Here is a 25,289-nt window from a genome sequence, read left to right as displayed (position 1 = left end):
CATCACACTGAACTATAATAAAGAATTTTAACATCTATTGTGTGTTTATGCCCAGTCACTGACATTTCCTCTCTTTCTCTTTCTCTTGCAGGTTAGTGTCCATGTTTGCTGCAGCTCTTGGTCTGTTTCTGCCTGGGATCATTGCACACAGGTACACTGTGTTTCCCACACCTGTCGCTGACTTTGCAGTCTTTGTTAGAGGAAGGAGAGCGGTATCAGTGAATAGAGCTGACTGAAGAAACGGAGGGGTCAGAAACAACAACAAGCAGATCTCACAGCACAGAAAGCCCCAGAATGAAACACTACGATAAAACTACACACACACACACACACACACACACACACACACACACACACACACACACACACACACACACACACACACACACACACACACACACACAGAGTCCAAACCACACATGTACTCACAAACTCTCCATCAGACTTCATCATAAATAGTAAAACTTAACAACCTCTGAACGTGGTCCAACCTACGCCTGGAGCTGGGCCTCGCAGACTGTCAGTTTTTAAACATGTCTGTTAAGGTTTTCACTTTCTTTAGAGACACATGCATTGTCCAGCAGGGGGCGACTCCACCATCAGTCTGACTGTAAAGAACAGGGCTGTTGTGATATTCACCTGAGGATTATTGGGGCCTGAACAATCAGGATGTTTAATAAAAACATGAGGAACCTTGGCTCAAAGCCGGGTTAGGCCTCTTTTCAGGTCCCAGGTCTAACTGTATTTGTAATGTTGTTTATTTTGCAACTGTTGATGGTGGTGTGAGTGTTTTTTAATCTTTGTTGTGAATCAGGAAGGTGGGGATCTGTGTTTTGCTGGGGGAGCAGATCTGATTCTGTTGTGTCTCTTTGTTCTGTTTCTATGGTCCAGGTCACATTAGTGTTTGAGGAGGAGGCAGCTTCTTTTGTTTATTGTTTCAGACCAGACTTCACCCTGAAGAATAATTTATTTAAGCTTGTTTTAGTATTTATCATATTAATCACATTTTGCTCCACCATTGCTTTGGGGACCAGGGAAAATTTATTTGACTTTTCTGTTGCTCACTAACACTCTCAGACAGGTGCACAACAAGGCCTTACCACAAAATAAATATCTGTGAAACGTTAAAAAAATTCTGTACTATCTGTTTAAAAATGTTTTTCTAATTTACCACAAATATGTTAAAAACTGAGCTGTACTGCATTTTAAAAACAGGCCTGCAGACTGATTTTAGAAAATCATCTGACGCCACCTGGTGGCTAAAAAGCAGTATTGCTCTGTTCTGCTGAAGGCTGGTAGGTTGTCTTTTGGTGTCCACCATGAGATATTTTAACTTGACTTGATACAGCGATTGACTTTTTATAGATTTTTTTAAAAAAAATCATTGTTATTATTATTCAACAATTTATTTAAAAAGCACTAATCAAGTTCCTCTCTCCCTCAACAATGGTTTCGGGTTTGCAAATTGGGAGGTTTTCTGTATCATTTGGGGCTTATTAGTGGTTGGCAATCAACTTATTATTGCATTTCCGCCACCTACTGGTATGGAGTTTGGACCAAAACATGTAATGTATCCCACTATTTCTGCAAATTATAAGTCAGTAAGTAAGGAAGGAAGGAAATGAATGATTGAATAAATAGATTAAAAAAATAAATACAACAGTTATATACTACGGAAGTGTATTGCATTTACTTGAAGAAAAAAAAATAACTCAGGTTTTTCAGAGGAATTTATTCTTCAGTTTGTTTTTTTTGTGGTAATTAATTTTGTTTTTCTGATTAATATTTTTTTATTGGTTGTTTTTTTTTTTGTTATAATTATATCTGGGTTTTTTTTTCCTGAAGTATCGAGCTACTTCGAAATTCCATGAGAACCTCCAACCTGCAGACGACTCCAATGGATGTGTGGTGGCTCCTGTGTCCCGCACGGAGGCTCTCATGGGATTTCGAAGTAGCTCGATACTTTAGGAAAAAATATTACTCCTAAAAACAGGAGGAAAAATTATCACGAAAACAGCAGGTTGAGGTTCTTGCGGGATTTTTAAGTATGTCTATACTTCAGGAAAAAAATTACTCCAAAAAACAGGAAAAAGTAATCTGAAAACAGAAAAAAATACTCATAAAAACAGAAATAATTATAATAAAAAAACAAACAAATAAAAAAAAAAATATTAGTCAGAAAAACAAAATTAATTACCACAAAAAAAATCTAATGAAAACAGAAATAATTATAAGAATTATTATAACAATTAAAAATAATTATAACAATTATAACAAAAAACAAACCAATATAATAATTATAACAAAAATCAAACCAATTAAAAATATTAATCAGAAAAACAAAATTAATTACCACAAAAAACAAACTGAAGAATAAATTACTCTGAGAAACCTGAGTTGTTTTTTTTTCTTCAAGTAAATGTAATACCCTCCGTAATATTCACTCCTTTTCAGGTATGAATGATAAATTTTCTACTTTCTCTTGACTCTGAAAATGTAAAACCACATGCTTTTACTGGCTACTCCTGCCAACTGAATTAAAAACCATCAGTCACTCCTCCCATACAGAGGGGGCGCTGTAGGCTGTAACATTGCTGTCCCACAGTCAGAAGGAGGCGTTGAGGAGGAAGCAGGGAGGAAGCCGTCTCCCGTTCTGCCAGCTGGACTTTTATTTACCCTGAAGAAAACTGAGGAAAGCGGCGTGCGGTCGTGTTGAGCCCGTGTTCGGTGTCAGTCCCCCTGCAGCGGCGGAGGGGCCGCTCCGTGAGGAGGAACCGGAGAGCAGAGGAGAAGGAGCGGAATAAACGGAGGAGCAGAGGGTTTTGTGGGCACAGTGAGTATGAAGATTTAAAGGGGCTGATATCTCCTGTTGATCCGGATAAACCAGGATCAGGCCTGGGCTCTGACGTCCAGCCCACAGATCATTAATAACACATGATAAACAGGTAATGAACCGGTAGCGACAGGCTGCACGAGCTCCCGATCACCTGAGACTTCATGGAAACCATCAGATACTAAACAAAGCTGCAGGAGGTCACAGGTGAAACTGGACTAAGACAATTATCACTTCATGAATTTATTCTTAAAATGTGTTTTTAGTTTTTATTCACTAAAGTTAGTTTGTTTTCGTCAAACTCGTTTCAGTGATTTCGTTGTCTCCTTCGCTATTGCACGTTTTTTATATTTAACAGTTTTTCTGATCTGGTCTCATGTTGAAGGACGTTGGTCTGCATCTTTGCATGAGACACGGTACATGTTAAAAACGTATTTCTTTGCACAGAGGTAAATACCGTTTTCTTGCGCAGTGTTTATCAGTATAATGCAGAAATCCCCAAAATAAGAGTATCCGATATTTTGCATCATTTTATATTCGTTAAAAATAAGAAATGTAGTTTTTATGAGTTTAAAGTGGTGTACTCAAAGCGGGAACATAAATTCCCACAGAAGGGCCATTATTTTGTGTCCTTTCAGGTTACATTTAGTGGAAAGAAGTAAACAAAGTGCCAACTGGATGCTCTACCAGTGGATTTTCAAATGTCCTCTGGATACCTTCCTGGTAGATATATGTTATTGAATGTCCTCTGGATGCTTTTCCACTGGATAAATTATAAACACAGTTTCACCTGTATGCTTATCTAGCGGAAAATGTTTACATTGTAACATCTGGATGCTCTTCCAGTACATGGTAAACAGTGTGATCTCTGGATTCTTTTCCAGTGAACTCGGGAAATGTCCTCTGGATGCTCTTCCAGGAAATAAAATGCTGTTAAATGTCTTTTAAGTAATCATCCAGTGTATGAAATTTCAAAAAATGTCCTCTGGATGCTCTTCCAGTAGATATAATGCTGTGAAATTTCCTTTGAAAAATCATCTAGTGTATGATATTAACACAAATGTCCTCTGGATGCTCTTCCAGTAGATAAAATGCTGTTAAATGTCCTTTGAGTAATCATCCAGTGTATGAAATTAACATAAAATTTCCTCTGGATGCTCTTCCAGTAGATTTAATGTTAACAAAGTGCCCCAAGACAATATTCCCGTTCATAAAAAGCTATTACATTTGCTCGCGATGCTTTTCAAATAAATTGACTATAAATAAAGTGCCCTCTGGGTGCTTTTCCAGTCGACAAAATGTAAACAAAAGTGTTCTCAGGATTGATTTTAATGGATAGAACCCCATGAAATGTTATCTGGATGCTCTTCCAGGTAATAGAATGTAAACAAAGTGTTCTCTGGATGCCCCCCTTCTTGGTTGTAATGTACCACTGAATTCCCTACCTTTTGGGTCTGCTGTCATTGTGGATAAGTATAGCAAATACATTCTTGATGCCCTGCCAGCGGATCAGACTCGGCATGGTGCCTTGTGGGTAATTTAAGCATCACGTTTGGCTGTGTTGTAAGGTTTGTTATGTGTGGTATGTCGTATTTCTCTTTGAAGTAACAGAAATTAATTATTTTATTGTGTTAACTTTATTCTTCCTGGCATTTTTTTTAAACTTTGCACTTTTAACGTCACATTTCTCTTTGGAAACTTGAACTCAGAGTTCTTGTTAGTGAGGATCGAGCTCTGAAGGTGGGGTAGAAAAACATGGAAACACGTTTGGCAGCTTATCAGGTTTCTATTCAGTCAGACAGGTACGGTCAGAGGCCAGGTGTGTTTTATGTGTGCAGGTAAGTGGGTGTGTGCTTACCAGGATATCCTCCTCCGGTATTTTGTTCCCTGGGTTGGTCGGGACCTTCGGTTACTCTTTATCCTGCTGTGTTTGACTTCATCTGCACGTGACCCTCTAAAGGTCTTTGAGTCTCTGTTTGCAGCTCCAGAGTTTGAGAGCTCGTCAGTCATCTGAACCCGTCTGCAGAATGTGGTCTGTCTTGTCTTCCTGAAAAGGTCTTTGGTTTTGGTTTCCAGGTCATGGATGCAGAGAGCGGGGAGCTGTTTCTGGGGGATGTGTCGGCAGAAAGCTGGCAACTGGACGCTCCTTTCTCCTGCTCCGAACTCATCTTCAGCGGCTCAGAGAAACCCCTGCAGGACTGGGCCGTAGACCCCGCTTGTGTAAGTCAAACAGAAAGATACAGAGCTGTCAATCAAGATGCTAAGTCCCGCCTTGTTTTGTATCATGAAATAACCAATAAAGACTAAGCTGTTAAGGGGACTGATTACTTTAACATAGCTCAGTGTGATAAGACCTGACTTTAATGACAGAAACATGTTTGAAAATAATAATCTCACCTTGTAAACATTGAGGAGGTGAGGTTATACTCCTGTCAGCCAGCAGGGGGAGCTCTAAATGTTCCTTCTCTTCCTCAGACGCTAAACGACAGCGAGTCAGAGGACGTCCTTCACGCTGTCGATCCTAACGAGGTGTTTCCCAGCGGCCCGCCCGCCGACCCCTCGTCTGAGAGCGACAGCGGCATCTCTGAGGACCCTGTAGTGGAGAGTCCCGTCCCCACGGGGGCAGCAGTGAGCACGCCACCCACTCAACCGACTCCTGCGACGGTCTACCAGGTGGTTTATGACATCAGCAGCCTGGGTGGAGTCAAAACCGAACCGGGACAGGAGAATGTGATTTCTATCGAGCTGGGTGAGGAGCAGAGCGGTGTGACGGTTTCTCTTTCCTTCAGAAAGATCAGGAGCTCACTTGATAAACACGTTTCTTGACTTTAAATCAAAGGGTGTTGTTGTTTTTCCCCGTGCAGACGAGTGGAGCTCTCAGGTGTTGTTTTCAGACTCGTGCATCGTGAACGAGCTCCCCGTGATCTCTGCCGCTCACCTCAACAGCAGTTTGGCCGGCACCGCTCCCCCCAGCCCTGACGACGATCTCGTAAGAGTTTTAATACAACTAAATGTTGTTTTTTAGAAGTTTATTCCTGACAGCTGAGGAGAGATGAGGAGGTTTGACTTCTTCTTCTTCGTCTTCTTCTGTTGCAGCTGTACCCAGACCTCCAGCTGACAGAGGAGGAGCAGAAGCTGCTGACACAGGAGGGGATTTCTCTGCCCAACAACCTTCCTCTCACCAAGGTCGGACTCCTGACAGAGACTCTGATCTTCTTTAAAAGTGACAAATACAGGGAGTATCATTGATATTATTTTGGTTTTTGAATTCCAGGCTGAGGAAAGGATCCTGAAAAAAGTCCGGAGGAAAATCCGCAACAAGCAGTCGGCTCAGGACAGCCGGCGGAGGAGGAAGGAGTACATCGACGGGCTGGAGAGCAGGTACGCACTCCGACAGTTTGAACACCTTTGAGAAAAACCAGGCTGTCTCTTTGGAGGTGAGGAGGTCAGAGAGCTGTCTGATTAGACACCTTCCTGTCACACTCATAGAAATGTGTGTGTCCGTGTGTGAACAGGGCGGCGGCGTGCTCGGCTCAGAACAAGGAGCTGCAGAGGACGGTGGAGCAGCTGGAGAAACGCAACATGTACGAAAACATTTATCACAGATTCATCATTTTTCTGTTGGTGATCGAAGGGGAAAGAGGAGAAATTCGTCCTCTGAGAAAAATCCAGACCATGTGCAGCCTCTGGCAGGTTGTTTTACAGTGTTTCCAGCAGCAGAGGGCGCTGTTGTTCCATCTAGATGTATTAAGGGGGTCCATCAGTCAGGCTTTAACAATTAATTTCTGAGTAACTTTTAGTTTAGATTAGACTTTTTGTTGTGTTTAACTTTGTAAAAATAAAAACAGAAGCTTCAAACTGATATGACTGTTTTTGTCTCCTCAGGTCTTTGCTAACTCAGCTGCGACAGCTTCAGTCCCTCATCAAACAGACAGTCAGTAAAGGAGCTCAGACCAGCACCTGCTTACTGGTACATGGTGTTTTTATTTAAATCATGAATTAATAATAAAATAATAACTGGTCTAAATGTTAACAAAGGGGTCAGGAAGGGTTAAACGTGTGTTGTGGTGTCTACAGATCATCCTGGTCTCTCTGGGTCTGATCATCATGCCCAGTTTCAGTCCATTCAGACGACACTCATCCACAGACGATGACTACAGACCAGTAGGAGGTTAGAGGATGATGATGTCACTTCCTGTTTGTTTAAATATTTATTCTACAGATTCAAAGATTAATCTTTTGAACACTTGGATGATGGATGGAAAGGTGGATAAAAAAGATGTATGAATGGATGAGAGTATGAACAGATGGACGAATATTGGATGGACACGCAGTCACATGGAAGGATGGATGGATGAATGGGAAGTTAAAAGGATGCAATGATGGATGATTGGATTGATAGTTTAGTAGTTTGATGAATGGATGAACAAGAAGTCAGATGGATGCATGAGGATAGATGGATGGATGGATGAACGGGAAGTTGGATGGATGGGTTAGGATAAATGGATGGATGGGTAAACAGGAAGTTAGATGGATGGATAAGGATAGATAGGTGGATGGATTAATGGAAAGTTGGATGGATGGGTTAGTATAAATAGATGGATGAACAGGAAGTTGGATGGATGGGTAAGGATAAATGGATGGATGAACAGGAAGTTGGATGGATGGATAAGGATAAATGGAAGGATGCAAAACTAAATGGATAAACAAAAAGTTGGGTCAATGTGTGGATGAGTAGTTCAATGGGTGGATGGTTAAAAAGACGGATGAATGGATGAATTTATGGATGGTTAAGAAGTTTGATGGATGGATGAATGGATCTCTCATTAGTTTGATGGATGGATGAATAGATGAATGTGCAATTAGATGGATGAACAGAAAGTTGGATGGATGCAATGATGGATGGTTGGATTGATGATTCAGTAGATGGATGGATGGATGGATGGATGGATGGATGGATGGATGGATGGATGGATGGATGGATGGATGGATGGATGGATGGATGGATGGATGGATGAACGGGAATTGAGATGGATGGATTTAGGATGAATGGATGGATGGATGGATGGATGGATGGATGGATGGATGGCCTGATGGATGGATGGATGGATGGATGAACAGAAAGTTGGATGGAAGCAATGATGGATGATTGGATTGATGGTTTAGTAGTTTGATGGATGGATGAGCAAGAAGATGGCCTGATGGATGAATGGATGGATGGACGGATGAATGGGAATTGAGATGGATGGATTTAGGATGAATGGATGGATGGATGGATGGATGGATGGATGGATGGATGGATGGATAAAAACAGAGGAACAGGTTGATATATGATTGATTTTTACAGTTTCTCTGCCCCTTTTTAAAGAGTAATACTTGTTATTTTTGCACCATTGCAGTTATTTCCAGAAACATCCTGACAGACCCCGCCTCCTCCCAGCCATCAGTGGAGGAAGTGGACAGTCCGGTGGTCCAGTCCGACTCCTCAGCACCACCGCCTGAACTCAACCAGTCAGCGTCTTCAGACGAACCTGAACCAAAGGAAAACCCTCAAGACACAGCTTCTGATGGGGCGCCTCAGGACGGCAGCCAATCAGGAAACAGCTCTGTTCTTGTTGCCGGGCAGACTGAAGGACTGGTACTGGGTCTGAGGTCCAAAGGAGGGGGTCCTGATCCTGCCAAACCTGCACACGCTGACGAGATGTAGCTGAACTCGTGTGACATCTGGACACTTTGAGGGGTCGATGAAGTCGACTTTGTGACATTGTGGTCACATGACCAGCAATGGACGCTTTGAACAATGGCTGCCAGATTTTCCATACCATAACCATCAGGGGTTAATGATTGGTGGTGGTCTTAATTTTTCTGATTTGGAAGAAAATTGAAAAAGATTTTATGGACAAACGTCAAACTAAAGGGAAATGTTTTTGTTTTTCAATTTAACCACGATGAAACATTTTACTGACCCTGCTCCAATAAGCTTCTCAGATTCAGACAGTCTCTTCCTCAGGTTTAGAGGTTTGAGCCGACTCTGGTGTCAGTATGAGCTTTTAGATTCTAACGTTAGAAAAACATGGATGTCACTGAGAGGAGTCCCAAACTGATCGAAGCTGGGCCTATACCTCAAAACCAGACAAAAATGGATCTGCATTTTGATAAATAATAAAACTCGTCAACCACTGAGCTCATTCTAACCTTGGTATGTCGTGTCTTGACTGAAATTATCTCAGACTTTGCCAGTTGTTTCACCTGTAGGGGGCACTAAAGCTAATTAATCAGCCAGTTTTGGTTCATGAAGAAATAAATCAATACAAAAGACAATTTTTCAAATGTGAAGTCAATGGTCTCAAATTAAAAATAACCTCAGTTTCCCCTTGAGTTTGTTCTGGGCGCATTAAAAATTAAAGGTTGTTTTAACAGCACTTCTACGTTTCCTCTTTAGGGTTACGGAAAGATTCAACTTGTTTTTTTTTTTTTTACATTTAACATGTAAAAAAACACACATTCATTTTATAGTTGTATACTCTGAATGACCAAACGACCATCTCCAAGAGCGAAACATGGAGGAGAGACATGAATGTTTAAACTGCTGCTGATGTTCAGACATGTGGTGTCACTCTGGAGAAACAGACAGAAGAGAAACGAGGATTTCAGGAGGAAGCTGAACATCAATAAGTGATTATCTCTCATGAAGAACGAGCTTCAACCGGCAGGACGCTTTCAGGGTTTATCTACCAATCCGACTGTGAGACCTCTTAACGTACAAAATCAAGTTTCTGAAGCTTTAACGGCTGAATTCTGTTTTTAATTTTTAATACAGAGTCGTAGCAGGATTCGTGGTTCATTCATAAAGCACGGAGACTCGTATTACCCGTTTTTTTCTCTTCTAAATCAAAACTCTACCAGAGTTTACATGGGATGGAGCCTAAATGCAGACAGTGTCTCAGACAAGCTTGATGATTTTATTTTATTGAGTTAACTGATCTTTAGCTGAGTCTTATTTTGTGAAATGACCTTTAAATCATGATCCTCTCACATTTCTCTCATTTTTCCCCAAATCAGGGAAGAAAACTTCAACAGGAACCAAACGCAAATGACATGAATACAATAAAGTTTGATGATTTCTTTCTTTTTGTTGTTGTTTTGTTTGTTTTTTCCTAAATCATGATTTTGGTTCCAAGCAAGGATGAAAAGAAAAAAAAAACTTGACCTGAGTGCAGACTACAAACTAAAGTCTCAGGATTTTGTTGCGTTGAATGATTCACATTCATTTCGTGATCTTATCCATTATGTTGGGTAAGGATAAAAAGAAATATGAGTGAAAAGATCAAAATGCAGATTTCAAAGCAGAGATGTAAGAGTTAACAGGTGTTTTCCTCCATGTCGGTTTATGAAGGATCTTCATAATGATCCCTAAAAGAACATGAAACAGGAAATGCAATGCGCAAGATGTAAATGCAGATTACAGAAACAGAGCTGATTTAGGCCATGTTCACACGTAGCTGGGTATTCAGGAAAATGCCTATATTCGTATACGTATACGCTGTCGTCCACACAAAACCGCAGTTTTACATCACCGAAAAGGATGTTTTCTAAAAACTCTGGCCAAAGTGAAGATTTTGGAAAACTCTGGTTTCGTGGTTTTGTGTAGACGCCGGTAAACAGAGTTTTCAGTTCTTAAACGTCACAGCTGAATGACGGGGGCTCATTCTGGTTGGCTGACACGGGTTTTATGTCTGGAAAACTGCCCATCATGGGTTTGGCGTGCCTCGAGCAGCAACCTTTGGGGGATTTACCTGCTGCGTGTGGATTGAAGTATTTTTAAGAACGAACCAGGGGGTGATACTCGTTTTTGAAAATACCCGGCTACGTGTGTACATGGCCGTAGTCTGATGATTTTATCACTAAAAAATATGGTCATAAGACCCAATGTGGAGAACAGAGAGAGCCACTGCATTAACTACATAACCTCATTCTTTATAATTACTTCACCTGTCTTTATCAGCAGAAGGTACACGGCCTTAATTTAAGGTAGACCTTAATCAGAGCTCAGAGCTTTCATTATACATGTTTGGGTTATTAAGGGCTCAGGCCCCTAGTTCAAGATTTTCTGGTGTTTCCTGCTGTTTACTTTGTTAAGGTTGCTGCTAAACACTGGATACAAACTGACACTCCTAAGCATAGCTGCTGCCACCTTGTGGCACTAGTGCATCACTGCAAAATACAGTATGGCATACAACAAGATGATATGTGTTACTTAATAAAATGAAATTAACTCTTAATTTGGCTCGATAGGCTCGTGATATCAAAAATTAATGTTGTGTTTCTTTTTGGACTAGCTACATATTTTTACATTTTTTTTAGTCAACCAACTCAAACTTCATTTTTTATTTTTATTTGAATTAATGTATGTTCAGTTTGAAGAACATGATACAAAAACAAGATATTTGGCTCCAGTGTTGATTAAACATGTTTATGTAACCTTGAATATTTCCATCAAGGTTAAAGCTTTTCTTTGAACACTAGAAGGGAACTCGTGGATGAGGAAACGCAGATTTTAATCAATCAATCAGGTCTGATCCAGCCCAGTCTAACTTCTGTGTCTGCTAAATCACACATCACCAAACGTGAGTGATAAAGCTGAAACAAACCCTCTGTTCCCTGGTTTCATCCACAGTGCGTGTGCAGGTGAATATCATATTCTCATTTCTCTGGTATCTGTGTACCATCGATCAGTCTTTGACCTGCGGTGTGAGTGTGTCTGGATTTGGTTTCTGCTCCTTCCTCTGAGTCTGTCTGCCATTTCAACAGGAGGTGGGAGCGTCCCTCCTTCCAGCTCTTCTAGTCAATAATTCAGCAGAAAAGGATCTAAATATTCAGAAAGCTGTGTGCAGAGGCACACGCCTGCCGCTCGGGCTGATTAACGACTCAGCAGGTCTGAATTCAGAGTTTATCTCTCACAGTGAGTTTCAGGAAGGAGTCTGTGTTGTGGTTTGATGTGTTTTTACACCTGAACTGATAAAAAGTGTCTACGAAGAACGATGACAAACGATTAACTCACTGATGTTTATTATCAGGGAGTTCAACACGATTTACTTCCAGCAGAGAAACCAAAGTCATCAGATTATTCCAGTTAAGTCTGTGACTGTAGCACACCACACAAACGTCTTGTTCAGAGATAGTAAAAGACAAAAATGACGCCTCATTTGCTGAGAATTGGTGGTGGAGTAGGAAAAGTGAACTTTTCAAGTGTCTTAAAAAACGTGTAGTGTAGCCCTGTTAGCGCCTGATTTGTGACACAATCTGAATATAGGGCTGTGACTTTAACGTGCTAATAAGATTAATTAATTACACCGCACATTAACGTGTTATAAAAATCAACGCAAGAGTAACACCAAAGTTACTAAAAAGAGTAACTGGACTCTGGACTCTCTTCTTTTATGTCTCTCTTCCTGTTTTTGCTCCAAAAAATAGAAATATCAAACTTTTTTGACCGTGTTCATCTCAGGCGCTCCATCCTTTGATGCTCTCCATAATCTCTGTCGTCTTTTCTCAGGATGGCGCCGCTCTTTCTCTCTGAACTACAGCGACACATCCTCAGTTGGAGCGTGAGCTGCTTGAACTTTTCTGACTCGCAGCGATCTTTGTGTCTCTGTCATCTCACATCTTCTCCTCATATCCATGCTGAGCTCTCATCCAAAGAGTGCATCGCTCTCACCCACAGTAGTTTACGAGCAGGATTTTGATTGACCAGCTCCACCAGACCCCGCCTCCCTCCGCTGAAAACTATAATTTACTTCTATAGACGCAGTAAACAGTAATCAAATGTCAATGGCAGGGAACACAGACATTTTAATTGATATTGTCCAGTTGAAAAAAAAAGGATTTACAAATCTTCCCTATTTCATGTATTCATTTGATTAGTCAATTAGTCAATTTTGTAATGCCCTAGAATTCAAATTCTTTATGTGGGGACCTTAAGCAGATATTTGAATTTGAATTTATTTAGGATAGCCCCTTGAGATGCAGCATCTTGTTTTCGTGGGGGTCCCAAGATATAAGATTAAAATGTGATTAATTAGATCAATTAATTACAAATCCTGTAAATAATTAGATTATTTTGTAATCTGTCCACAAAAAAAACATCTTCTAACCAAAATAAACAGGATTTTGTTGTTTAAACTTGTGTATGAGAATATTAAGTGATTAAGTCTTCTACCAAAATCTGTTTGAATTGAAAAGTGTTGCTTCTGATGTTGAATATTGATGTGATTAAAATGTGATTAATTACGATTAATTAATTTCAAATGGCATAATTGATTTGATTATTTTTTTCAAATCAAGTCCCACCACTTTCTGAAATGTAATAAAATATTGTAACAAGGCCTGAAATGTAATTTCCGGTCAGTGATGTAACAAAAGTGCTGAGCCCAAAATGTAATAAAACAAAAAAGTAACAAAACCCAAAACGTAACAACTTTTTACTTTTTGGGCTCAGCTTTGTTACATTTTGGGTCATTGTTTGACTTCAGGCTCTGACAATCTTCAATCAATCAATCAATCTTTATTTGAATAGCGCCAAATCATAACAAATGTTATTTCAAGACACTTTACAAAAACATTAACAGGTCTAGACCCGTAAATGTAAATAAAATTTTATTAGCAGAAACCCAACATCAATCCTGTGAAACTACAGCTGAAAGCCTCATCTTCGTCAAAGTAACCCAACTTTTTGCTTTTTTAAACACCTCTCAGTTATCTCTGAGACCATGTAAGAAGTGAGGAAATAAGCCCATCGATGTAAATGTGGGTTGCTCTGAGAGCCTGCTGCAGTAACACCACGGGTTCTCGCTTCAGGATCAATAGGATCCATCGATCTATCAGAGAGAGACTCACCGAGAACAGTTCAGGAGCTGCCCACTGTACCAGGAGAAACCTCCCAGCCCTGATGACAGGATGATAATGAGAAGTCTTGCTCTGCTGCCTCCATTAACGCTGAGGGATAATTAACTCTAACCACACCAGACTCACAACCAGCTCAGAAACAAACACAGCCAATGCTGTCAGCAGCTGAATGTCACATCATGATTAAGGCTTCAGTTAGTGACGCAGCAGAGAAATATCCTGTTAACCTCCCTGACCCCTCTCTGATCGTTTACTTTAAATACACTACATGACTAAATACCATAGACGGTTTAATAGATGGACATAGTCTCTGTGACATCATCCATTTGTCTCTGATACAGAGTTTTGAAGCACATCTTTGACACAACCGTCAAGTTAGGATGAGATAAAGAGGCGAGTCTTTATCCTCTTTGCAAACAGCTACAGCGCGACCACCTGTCACTCAAGTCAGTCATGTCCTTATATGGACGTGGGTGTGTCTGTGGTTTGTGGTGTGTCTGCAGCTGGACAAACTGCAGATTATTCAGGACATGCTTAACTTTTTCTAACCCTTCAACTTTCTCTTGATTCAAATGCAAGAGATTTGATGTCTATTTCTTTTCTAAATTGGAATTCTTAGATTTATACATGCTAGATCAGGGGTCTTCAACCTGTGGGTCTGGAGCCTCATGCGGCTCTTTGATTCCTTTGCAGTGGCTCCTTGTAGCTTTAATAAATATTATTGAAATAAAGATTTTTTTTTTCTTACAGAGGGTATTAAGGAACGACACAGACACTAAGTAAAATCATAATGTAACATTTTGTCCTAAAAATGCATCTCCTCTTAAAATAAAGCTTTTTATTTTTTATTTTTTTTAGATTTTTAGCTTTCTTTTGAGATTTTTGGATTTTTATTTCAATTTTTTTACATTGTTGCCAATTAAGAAAAAGGAAATTAAGGAAAATTTTGAAATTGCATTATTTAGATTTTTTTTTTTTGAAAATTATGACATTTCAGCTTTTTTTTAAAATATCAAACATTTTGGACATTTTTTTATTTATTTATTTATTTCAATTTTGCATCTTTCTTTAAATTTCTTTTGTTTTTTAAATTTCCAACTTATTGAAATTTCGTAAATTTTGGAAATTTATAAAATCTATAACATTACAAATGTCTTTTTTTCCCCCCTCAAATTTGTACATTTTAAAAAGATAAAAACTAAGAAACCACATGGCCAAATTTGACAAACACAAAAACCTCGCATTTAGATAATTATTCACGAGATGATACACATATTTGTCTTTATTGTGAAGATAAATTAGATTTTGTTGCTCCCGAATGACTTTCAACCAGGTGAGCTGAGAAAAATGACTCCTATGAAAGTAAACATATTTATGTATTTGTTGCCTGGCGCCACCTGTTGGTTGTGGCTGCCTGTTGCAGTAGCTCTTTCTTCTTTGTTCATTTCTTGTAACTTTTTTCATCCCTTTTTTGTCATAATGTTTGTATTTGGAGTGGATCATTACTTTGTATGGTTCATTTGTTGGTCATGGACACCAAACTGTTTTTTTCTTCAGTGATATTTTCACTACTTTTCTCCTGTGTTTGTCTGGAGATCCTACATGTAACCATGGCTGCATTGTTTACATGTGAAATCAGCTGTTAGCAGCCTGTAGCATGTCAATGCTAACTGGTGCTAGGCCTGATGTTTCCCACAAGGTGAGGAAAAGGAGGTGAGGACGACGTGCTGGTTCTCAGGTGTGAGCTAAGAAGTGACGACATGGACCTGTCCTTCCATCCATCGTCATTGGGAACGTAAGATCTATCTCCAATAAGATGGACGAGCTAGCTGTGCTAACCCAGCAACAGAGGGAATACCAGAGGGCAGAGTAGCATCATGCTATTCACAGACATGGCTAACAGACCCCATTCTATTCTATATTAATGTTTTGAAGAAATTCTCTTACAAAATAGATATAATATATACTGCTGAGAAAAATTCTCTGCATTATCCTTAAACCAGTTCATACTTTGACGCTGTCCTCTGTTACATGTTTTAGTTTATTTCTCAGTCTCTCAGATTGTTCTATGTTTACAGATCTTGCACATCTTTTCTTTGCAGAGCCGAATGTCCCAGGGCAGGATGGTGTTTCACTGCAAGACGCAAGATGTGTAACTCCTCAAAAATTCAGCTATGAAAAAGGAGCTTGTGTTTGTGCACAGCATGAAAATGTGACGACATCAACTTCAGTTCATCACTGGGGGTGGATGTTTTCATAGATTTTTAATCAATTACTCCTGATGAATTGTTGCGTCCCTAATAACTGGCATTTATAGATAACACAGGAAACAGGATGTAAAAAAACATCCTGTTTTGTCTGTTTTATTTGAAAAAAATGCTTTTCCTATATTAAAGGAGTCTTAAAACAAAGAATAAAAAGCATGTTTTAAATTCTAAAAGCTAAATTATATGGTCATTATCACATTCTGTTTCTGTTTTTGTATAATAAAGGAAAACAACAACCCTTTGAATAAACACTGACTCAGAAAACCATCATAACCAGACCGAAGCTCTGTCCATGGTGCTGAATAGAGCCGAATTAGGCACAATAAAAGGTGCTTTTTTTTTTTTAGCTTTGTCTAACTTATTCAATGCACATATTTCGCACTGTGGTATCACAGAGAGCTGCTTTAGATGTTGCCTCAACTTTTGTCTTGTTCCCTGACCAATAAAACCCCTGAGAGGGTCTCTACGTTCATAAAATCATTCTCCCTCCTGGACTTCTACGAGGCAGATAAGGTATCTGATGCTTTTTAGAGATATAGAGTCAGCGTGAGCTCTGCAGGGTTAAAACGAGTTCAGACCATCCCACCTGGGTCTTATAGGAGCAGATGTTTATGTCAGTGAGCCCTGCAGCAGCTGGTAGACACACCACATCTGTCAGGAGTCATCCTCAGAGGGTCATTCTTCAGATACTGCAGCATCAACAGACGGGATATTTCAGTCACTTTGTTACCAAAGAGACTCACTCAGAGACAAACTGTGATTCACCTGGTCTTGATATGACTGTTTTTTATTATTTTTAACTGTTTTGCTCTTTAATGCCAAATAAATTCTGTGTACAGTTTGTGTTAAACTGCATAGCACTGGGTTTGAATTCTTTACATGGATTTTATATGACACATCAGGAAGCCAGAGGTGTGCACAAGAGAAGGGAAGTAGGGGCAGTCACCTTCCCCCATCCCTCATGGCCTGTTTATTAAAAAATGCACGCTGGAGTGCCCTCTAGGAAGCCAAAACACGCACAAAAGTGACCTGTGAGGAGCCAAAGTGTGCTAAAGTGCTGTGTTGAGATCAAAGTGCAGGCTAGCTGCTCGCTCAGGAGCCAAAATGATGGCTATACTGACACTGTTGGGATTAAAACGCGCGCTACAGTGTCCCCTCAGGAGCTCAATCAGGCACCAGTGACCAACTGGGAACCTAAACATGCTAGAATCCCCTTTTTGGAGTCAAAACCTGTGCCAAAGTGCTATCTTTGGAGTAAAAACTTGTGCTAAAGTGTGCTCTTTGGAGTAAAAACCTGTGCTAAAGTGTGCTCTTTGGAGTCAAAACCTGAGCAAAAGTGTGATCTTTGGAGTCAAAACCTGCGCAAAAGTGTGATCTTTGGAGTCAAAACCTGCGCAAAAGTGTGATCTTTGGAGTCAAAACCTGCGCAAAAGTGTGATCTTTGGAATCAAAACCTGCGCTAAATGGCCCTCTTGGGGTCAAATGCCTGCTGAAGTGTCCTCTTGGGAGCCTAAACTCATACAAAAGTGTCCCCTTGGAAGCTAAATCAAGCACTAGTGGCCGAGCTAAGCCAAAACGTGTAAGAATTCCCTCTTTGGAGGCAAAACCCGCACTAAAGTGCCCTCTTCGGGTCAAAATGCATGCTGAAATGTCCTCTTAGTAGCCTAAACTCAGACACAAGTGTCCCCTTGGAAGCTAAAATAGGCACTAGTGGCCTAGCTAGGGCCAAAATGTGGTAGAATTCTCCATTTGAAGTCTAAACCTGGGCTAAAGTGGGTTCTTTGGAGGCAAAACCCGCACTAAAGTGCCCTCTTCGGGTCAAAATGCACGCTGAAGTGTCCTCTTGGGAGCCTAAATTCAAGTGCGATCTGTTAAAAGTGAAGCTAAAACAGGCAATACTGACTTAATGAGAGCCTAAACAGGCTTCAAAGCCCTCTTTAGAGTCAAAATGCACTCTAAAGTGCTCTCTCATTACTGCCATCTTGGGGCCAAAACACATCAAAGCGCCATCCTAGAAGGCAAAACACACTAATCTCCCCTCTTTGATGGCAAAAGCGCACTCTTTATGTGCCTTTTATTTCTGCCCCTACCCTTAGAAAAGTCTGTTCTTACCACATTGGATCACAGAAAGCAACCAAATTTCAACAACACTGAGTCAAAACCTTTAAACTGAGGTGCTCGTGTCAATTTATCAAAGTTATATTTTTGAGGTGCGATAATTTTGTTCAGAGGGGACAGAGGAGGAAACAGGAAGGAAACGTCAGAGTGACATCGAGGACTGAAGTCAGAGGTGATTATGTCTCAGTAAAGCCTCCGTACATGGGGCGCATGGCTCAAAACAAGACCAAACCAACACCCTGTGAGTTTGTCTTTTATGAAAAGTGATTGAATATCTTCAGTTCAAATGTTTTTCATGTTCATATTCTTTCTCAGTGGTGCACTCAGAGGGCAGCAGGGTGCCCTCATGTTCAGGAAATGAGATTCTCCTTCAGCAGATAGAGCATTATACAATGGCCTCTGCACTAGAAAAAGAAAATGTTCCTCCAGTAGAAAAAATCATTGAAAAGGGGCCATTAGATGAACTTTCAGTGAACTAAAGTACAGCTGCACCTGCGTATGTAATGTAAAGAAGTGACCTCTGAAAAACTCCTTTCAGATGCAACGTAATGTTTTCAAGGGGGAAAAAAAACTGGAGGAAGTGTACAACAAAAGACGGAAAATTCAGACAACAACCTGAAGGACCAAGACAGAGCTGCTGTATATACTCATTAAAATGCACGTACCTGAAACCCCTCCATTATCCCTCCTGTTTGACGTGTCATAGCGCCCTCTCCAGAGGTCGGCACACATCAGAGCGGGCGGCTAACAGCTCTTAAGTGGAGGTGTAGTGTTTGCATGGAGGATGTACAGGTGACGCTTACGCCCACGCCGTGTTGAGCTAATGGCCTCCCTCAGCAGCTCTGTGCCCACCAGATCCTCTCCTGGCCAAACGCTGCTCCTGTCAGATAAACGCCGGCTGTCAGCTGAATAGGAGAGGGGGAGAGGAAACGCAGAGTGTCAAAACAGGGCTGCTGTGGCTGTTCACACCTCCGTCTCCATCAGATTGGTGAAAATCCAATCAAAGTTTCACAGGAACATGGTTTTTATCAAAACACAGATCCATGTGAGATCTCACTTATTTCCTCTTACTACGTTTTTTACATCATGTCTGATAACCTGAGTCCATCCTCTCTGTCTGTTCAAAACCTGGGGTTTGGAAAAATACTGACGATATAAGAGAGTAGGAAAGCCAAACCCTGAGTCACACTCTTAGTTTTTTTCTTCATCCCAAACATATCATCCCTATATGATGTTTTTCTGGCTTGTTTATAGGTGGCTTATATTTAGAAAAGTTTTACTAAGGATCATATTGTATCTTATCATATCAGAGTATATTTTATTGTTTTGTATTTCATCATATCAAACGAAGCAGTACTGTAATGTATTGCATCACTCTGTATACTGCATTAAACTGTACTCGAACGTAGTGTTCAGCATTGATACTTATAAAATTGTATCATGCCTTATCTTTTCGTACTCTAACAGTTTTTCTGTACATATTTCATTCTCATCTTCTCTTAGTGTAAATATTTCTGTATGTTTCGTGTTTAATTTTTCACGCTCCCTTTGTTTCTTTTCCTTTCTTTTGTAATGCATTCCTTCTGTCTGCGACCCTTCTTGTCCCACTTTTTTGTATTCATTTCGTATCAAGAGGTAATGTATTGTATCTCACTGTATTGTACCGTACCGTTATGTCATATCATATCATATCTTATTTTATCTTATCTTATAGTATTGTACAGTATCACATCACATAACCTTGTATCCTATCCTGTCTAAATCTTACTGTATGTGGTACCATTTTGTATTATGTCTTACATTATCCTATGGTATCCTAGGAACATATATTTAAAGAAATATACAGTTTGGCATTGCAACGTGTTTTCATTCATTTATTCATTCATTCATTAATCTACTACTCTTTAGTGGGTCTTAGGTGGCTGGAGCCTGTCCCAGCTGTCTTACACTGTGCACTGTATCCTATTATATCTATGGTATTCAATCCCGTCTGATATCAGCAAAAAACAAGTATCGGTATCGTGTCTACCTATTACATCTCATATCTGCCATGTACAGTACAGCATTTGTATACAACATGATTGTTTCTCATGAAACTTATCATACTGTGTACAGTTATGTTGTAAATGTTTCGAGATATGTATTCTTCCATAACCAAATTTACAATAAAATATATATTCTATAAAAATGTGTGATATTGTTATGAATTGTAACAGTCTGTATTTTATCGTATTGTAAAGCAAACATTGTTGTATAGTAGGATCATTCCTAAATGTATCACAACGTATTGCAACCTGAAATAGAGACATGTAACTTTTTATACCAATATCCATATCACATTGATGTTAAAATAACATGTCCTACTGTTAAGGACGAGTACCTTTCACATTCAAAACGATACGGTACTAATGCCTGGTACCTGGCAATTGGTATCGGTACTCAACGGTACCAATTTTTGCTACTTTTTGTGTTTATGTGGTAAAAAATACCAATTTGTTTAATAATAAAATCTCATTTTTTTTCAACTTAAAATATTTATTCTTCAACATATAACCTTGCAATGCTGTGTTCATGTCCAGCATGGAAAATCTCCTACTCTTCCTCTCCCTCTCTGTCAAAATGATGCATCTAGGTACCTAAACATGGTACCTTTTAATTTTACCCGAATCGGTACCCGGTACTTTTGATAGAATTTGGCTGGTTCCTATAAAAGTACCTAATACGGTACCCATCCCTACCTACTGTAAAACAGAGTATTAGATCTCACTGTATCTTTTTGAACAGATCTGTATAATAACATGATACGATGCGACATTGTTACTTAATACTTTACATATTCTTATATAGTGTAACACAATACTTCGTAACTTATTGTATCCCAGCGTTACTTAACATGAAGTATTTCAATGTAGCATATCTAATAGTTATTCGATGTGTTGTAATGTTCTTTAAAACGTAAGCTGCTGTCCAGGAAAACAGTTTTAAATTGTCTTTATCTGCCACAGACAAGAGCCAACCTTTCAGGGCACTTTAGATGTTTCTAGAAGAGGAAGTTCAGGGGTGGCTTCCTCAGCGTTCCTCTGTAAATAAGAGTAATTTTTGAGAACAATGGAGATGTTTTAGTGTTTCTCAGAGTCAAACCTTAAAGTCTACAGCACTTAGGATGCGCTTGTTATTGCAGAGTTTCAGGAAATACAAAAAAGGACTGTTTGGCATTTACAGAGTGGATTATTTACATGACTAACCATGAAAAAATGAAATACCTGTCCTCTATACCATGAAAGCTCTCTGGAAATACTTTTAATATCTCAGCCAGCTGTAGAGTACAAAGTGCTGTTTTGAGCAGCACAGTCCTTCCTGTTCTTCCCTTTTTTAATTATGTGTTGGCATTTGTTTTATTGATCTGTGAAATGCTTGTAAAAGCAGCAGCCATGATGGGAACCAGATAATACTCGGGCTGCACCGGTTGGAGATAACACAGCAATAAAACGTAATGGCAGGAAAACATAATGGGGGCAAAGGGACTGAGTGGGACACAGCGTGACTCTGTGCGCAGCCACAGACATGGGAGCATGCTGCTGCCACAGCTAGAGGCTGTTATTTATAAACCTGATGCTGGAAAGAGTAATACAGTATATCGAGTGTAGACCGACAGCTCTTATAGATGTGTCTGTGGCCTTATATGCATTGATTGTGTTGTTATTTTCCTTCTTGCAGTCATTACTCGCTGGGGTGACATCTTTACAGCCTGGATAGTGGCTGCTGCAGCGATCCTTCCGTTATCGCTGTTTTTATCAGAGCATTAGGTAATATTCAAATGAATCAACACACTACTTTTGTACTTCTACACAATACTTCTCATCAGGTCATTTTTTTTAATAAGGTGCCAAGGAACTTTGGAGTTTTTTCTTCTGAAGGGTTATGTGCTACAAGCGGGAGCATTAGTTTTCGACACAGCAGCGGGAAGCAGGAAGACACTGTAGGAGCTTAGCTAAGGTGTGCCCATAGGGACAAAACAGCATTTAATTTATTAAGTAGTATACTATTTTATTTATATGGCACTTTTCAATGCAGTTAATAAAGTGCTTCACAGTGGGCACACACAGCAAGTAAATAGAATAGCAAAGAGTAAAACCACATAAAAGAGGCAGCAAAGCAATAACATGAATCTAACAGTGACAAAAACAAGCAAAATGAATTAGCAGATTAATCACAGGTGAAACTTTCAGTGAAAATAGATCAAAATCCAATTTTGACCAAGAACCAGAAATTTCAAGAAGGGATGGGTACAGAATCAGGTACTTATATAGGTATAGACCATAGACTGTTTAAAACATGGACGTAGTCTCCCCAACGTCACCCGTCTATTTCTGAGACAGAATTTGAAGCAGATCGGCTTCAATACCCTCTGAATGGCCGAGTTAGAAAAAAATTCATACCCCGTACAGTTGGTGCCGTTAGTGAAATTAGCGACTCAGACAGGAGACGTTTTTTGAACCAGGCTGTAAATACGTTAATGTCTGCTTTGAAAACAGCTTTTTTCAAGTGGACGCTGGGGAATTAGCAGATTTTAGCGCTTCAGCTTTGTCTCATATTCTTAGACCGCAGGTTGCTGCTTGGTATAGACTGAATTCAGTCAAAAGTACTGGGTACTGATTCATGTAAAATTGAAAGGTATCGTGTTTAGGTACCTAAATGAATCCTTGTGAAAGTAAGGGGCTGGAAGAGTTGGTGATTTTTCACACTGGACATGAACACAGCATTGCAAGGTTATTATTATTGTATCCATATTAAAGGATAAATATGTTAAATTGAAAAAAATATATATATATATTATCAAACAAATTGATATTTTTTCCACATAAACACAAAAAGTACTGAAAACAGATACTGTTGAGTACCAATTCCGATTACCAGGCACCGGGCATTGGTACCGTACCGTTTCAAATGAGAAAGGTACCCATCAAGTAATTAGTTTTAAAGCTGCAGACTTATCTTTTAAAAACAACATTGTTGGAGTTCCACAGGGCACTTTGCTGGATCCGCCTGTGTTGGGTTAGAATAGAATAACTAGAATATATAACTAATAATAAATAGAATAACAAACCGTAAAACCAAATTAGAGAGGCAGCAAAGCAATAAAATTAATCTAACAGTTACAAAAAAAGATTAAACAATGTTAAAGCAAAATAAAATTGCACATTAAACAAAATCAAAATCATATTTTGACCAAGAACCAGAAATTTCAAGTAATTCGTTTTACAGCTGCAGACTTTTTTTTAAAGAACATTATAGCATTATAATTGGAGTTCCACGGGGATCTATGCTGGGTCCGCCTGTTTTGGGTTTACATGAAATTTTTTTAATGCACTAAAAAATATTCAGCAGTTTCTTTTTTTTCCACACAAACCATTAAGCAAAGGTCATAGTCCAAAGTCCATTTGGTGTGACACTGTATAAAAGTTAAACAGTACCTGGGGGTCTTGTAATAAAATGATCTTCAACCTTCATCAAACCAATATTTTTTTTTTTCTTTTTTGACTGTGCATTAGTCTCCACCTTCATTTTTGCATGATTTGGATTTGGACAAAATATGCAAAATAAATAAAATTTGATTGATACATTTGTTCAATGTTTTTTTCTACTTTAATGTTTCTCTTGACTTTGTAATTCACGTTTGGGACATTTTGTAATAAGCTGCAGTGATTTATGTATGAATCATGTAATGTTTTTCATTTGTTGTGGTTGTGTTGTGTTTGTTGATTGTGCAAACAGATGAAAACTGAAGAATGAGACGGTTAGAAAAACCTGTTTTCAGTTTGTTCCATTAATTTAACTATAAACCACAAATTTCCTCAACCATTCTTCGCCTTTCCAATAAATCTGAAATTGTTTCTGTCTTTTCCAGCACCACACCCCCTGTGTCTTTCCCCCTTTCCTCTCTCTCTCTCCCTCCCTCCTTCCTTCCTTCCTTCCTCCCTCTTTCGTTGACGTCTCCCACTTCTCCCACAGCCCTCCGCCCAGACGCACCACTGGCATGCATTCAGTCCGGTGTGCGGGTGCGACAGCGCGGACTAACAGCAACAACAATCACGGTCCGGCTCACGTTTTCATCAGCCTGCGGGGTAAAATCTAAAAAGTGAATGAAGAGGAAGCGAGTACTCACCTGGTCGCTGGAAGAGGCTTTGCTGAAGTCTTCTGACAGACTTTACCTGCTGGATTTAACCGTTCAATTGAACCTAATGTGGACCTACTGAACACCTTGACGCTTTGCGGACGTTGAATTTTCACTCAGTGTTCATAATTTGGATTAATTCTACAGTTTTAACGCCTTTTTTCGGTCTTTAATCTGATTTCAACCAAGTGAAGGTTGGCTAAGTAACACGGGTGTGCTGATTAAGTTTATTTTAACTGAAGCTATTCGTCCTGATATCGCCGTTGCTGAACATAACTTATTTTTAAGCCTTTAACTCACGTTTCTTCGGTACACGTTCGTGAAACTGACGTGAAAGTTCCCACACACACTCCCGAACATCTTTTAAATCATTACTCGACGTTAAATCCTGTAATTTCTGTGCATTTTTCTCTTTAAATGAGTTAAATAAACGCTTTTTCGGTCGCTGTCAAGCGAGTGACAAACTGCCACTGAGGGCACGCGCCGGGTATGTTTTCGCGGGCATGGGTACAGCATCCCGTGTAGGACCAAAAACCTGCAAACGACATGAAGAGGAAACCAGAAAACCACTGAGGTAAGCTTCAAACAAAGTTGATTAAAATGTATATCAGTTTCAGTCGAAATATTGATCAACATTTGAGAAGGTCATTTACGGTTTAACCGTTAAAGGGCTTTTTTAAAGGCATTGATGCTTTCAAGTACCACCCATTACAAAGATGTTTGTGTTTATGGAGGCTTATTGCCTCAGCAGTAATTGTTAACCTGCAGGTTAAGTAGCTTCAAGTGTAAATACACTTTAATCACTCTTCTTTAAGGTTTAACTTATTTTTTATACTACCATTGTTATCCCTAAACTTATTTTAGCAGGAATATTCCTATTGAGATGCAAAAAATCTATTTTTTTAATTGAGTCCTGGTGAAAATAAGAGCACTAAAGGTTTCACACAGAGAGTAATACAGAAAAGTAAACAGCAGCCAAAGAAAAAGTCCA

At 39.5% G+C, this 25,289-nt stretch overlaps 3 protein-coding genes across 3 annotated transcripts in view; 2 read left to right on the top strand and 1 right to left on the bottom strand.

The window, feature by feature from the left end:
- The window catches only part of LOC141801251 (thrombin-like enzyme gyroxin B2.1), a 28,972-nt gene extending 4,576 nt beyond the window's left edge, over positions 1 to 24,396 (bottom strand). The window contains exons 1-2 of the mRNA XM_074684228.1: positions 24,290 to 24,396; positions 18,789 to 19,028 (exon numbers count right to left, since the gene is read on the bottom strand). Coding sequence (XP_074540329.1) covers positions 18,789 to 18,855 — 67 coding nt within the window. The 5' untranslated portion in view covers positions 18,856 to 19,028; positions 24,290 to 24,396. The remainder of the gene's footprint in view (positions 1 to 18,788; positions 19,029 to 24,289) is intronic.
- creb3l4 (cAMP responsive element binding protein 3-like 4) lies at positions 2,585 to 9,169 on the top strand. Its single transcript, XM_074684470.1, has 10 exons — positions 2,585 to 2,833; positions 4,910 to 5,053; positions 5,309 to 5,582; positions 5,698 to 5,822; positions 5,930 to 6,019; positions 6,108 to 6,214; positions 6,349 to 6,417; positions 6,719 to 6,803; positions 6,911 to 7,004; positions 8,233 to 9,169. The coding sequence occupies exons 2-10, from the start codon at positions 4,913 to 4,915 to the stop codon at positions 8,538 to 8,540; spliced, it is 1,293 nt and encodes a 430-aa protein (XP_074540571.1). The 5' UTR covers positions 2,585 to 2,833; positions 4,910 to 4,912; the 3' UTR covers positions 8,541 to 9,169.
- The window catches only part of LOC141800757 (atrial natriuretic peptide receptor 1-like), a 110,459-nt gene continuing 109,310 nt past the window's right edge, over positions 24,141 to 25,289 (top strand). Inside the window, exon 1 of the mRNA XM_074683526.1 lies at positions 24,141 to 24,872. The gene's annotated coding sequence lies outside the window, so the exon portion shown is untranslated. The remainder of the gene's footprint in view (positions 24,873 to 25,289) is intronic.

Source organism: Halichoeres trimaculatus, unplaced genomic scaffold, assembly GCF_033239565.1.
Source record: "Halichoeres trimaculatus isolate MK-OKI-2021-1 unplaced genomic scaffold, fHalTri1.1 fHalTri1_scaffold_12, whole genome shotgun sequence".
In the NCBI taxonomy this organism is placed as follows: Eukaryota; Metazoa; Chordata; class Actinopteri; order Labriformes; family Labridae; genus Halichoeres; species Halichoeres trimaculatus.
The sequence above is the reverse complement of the archived record's forward strand: the minus strand, read 5'-3'. Positions and strand labels throughout refer to the sequence as shown.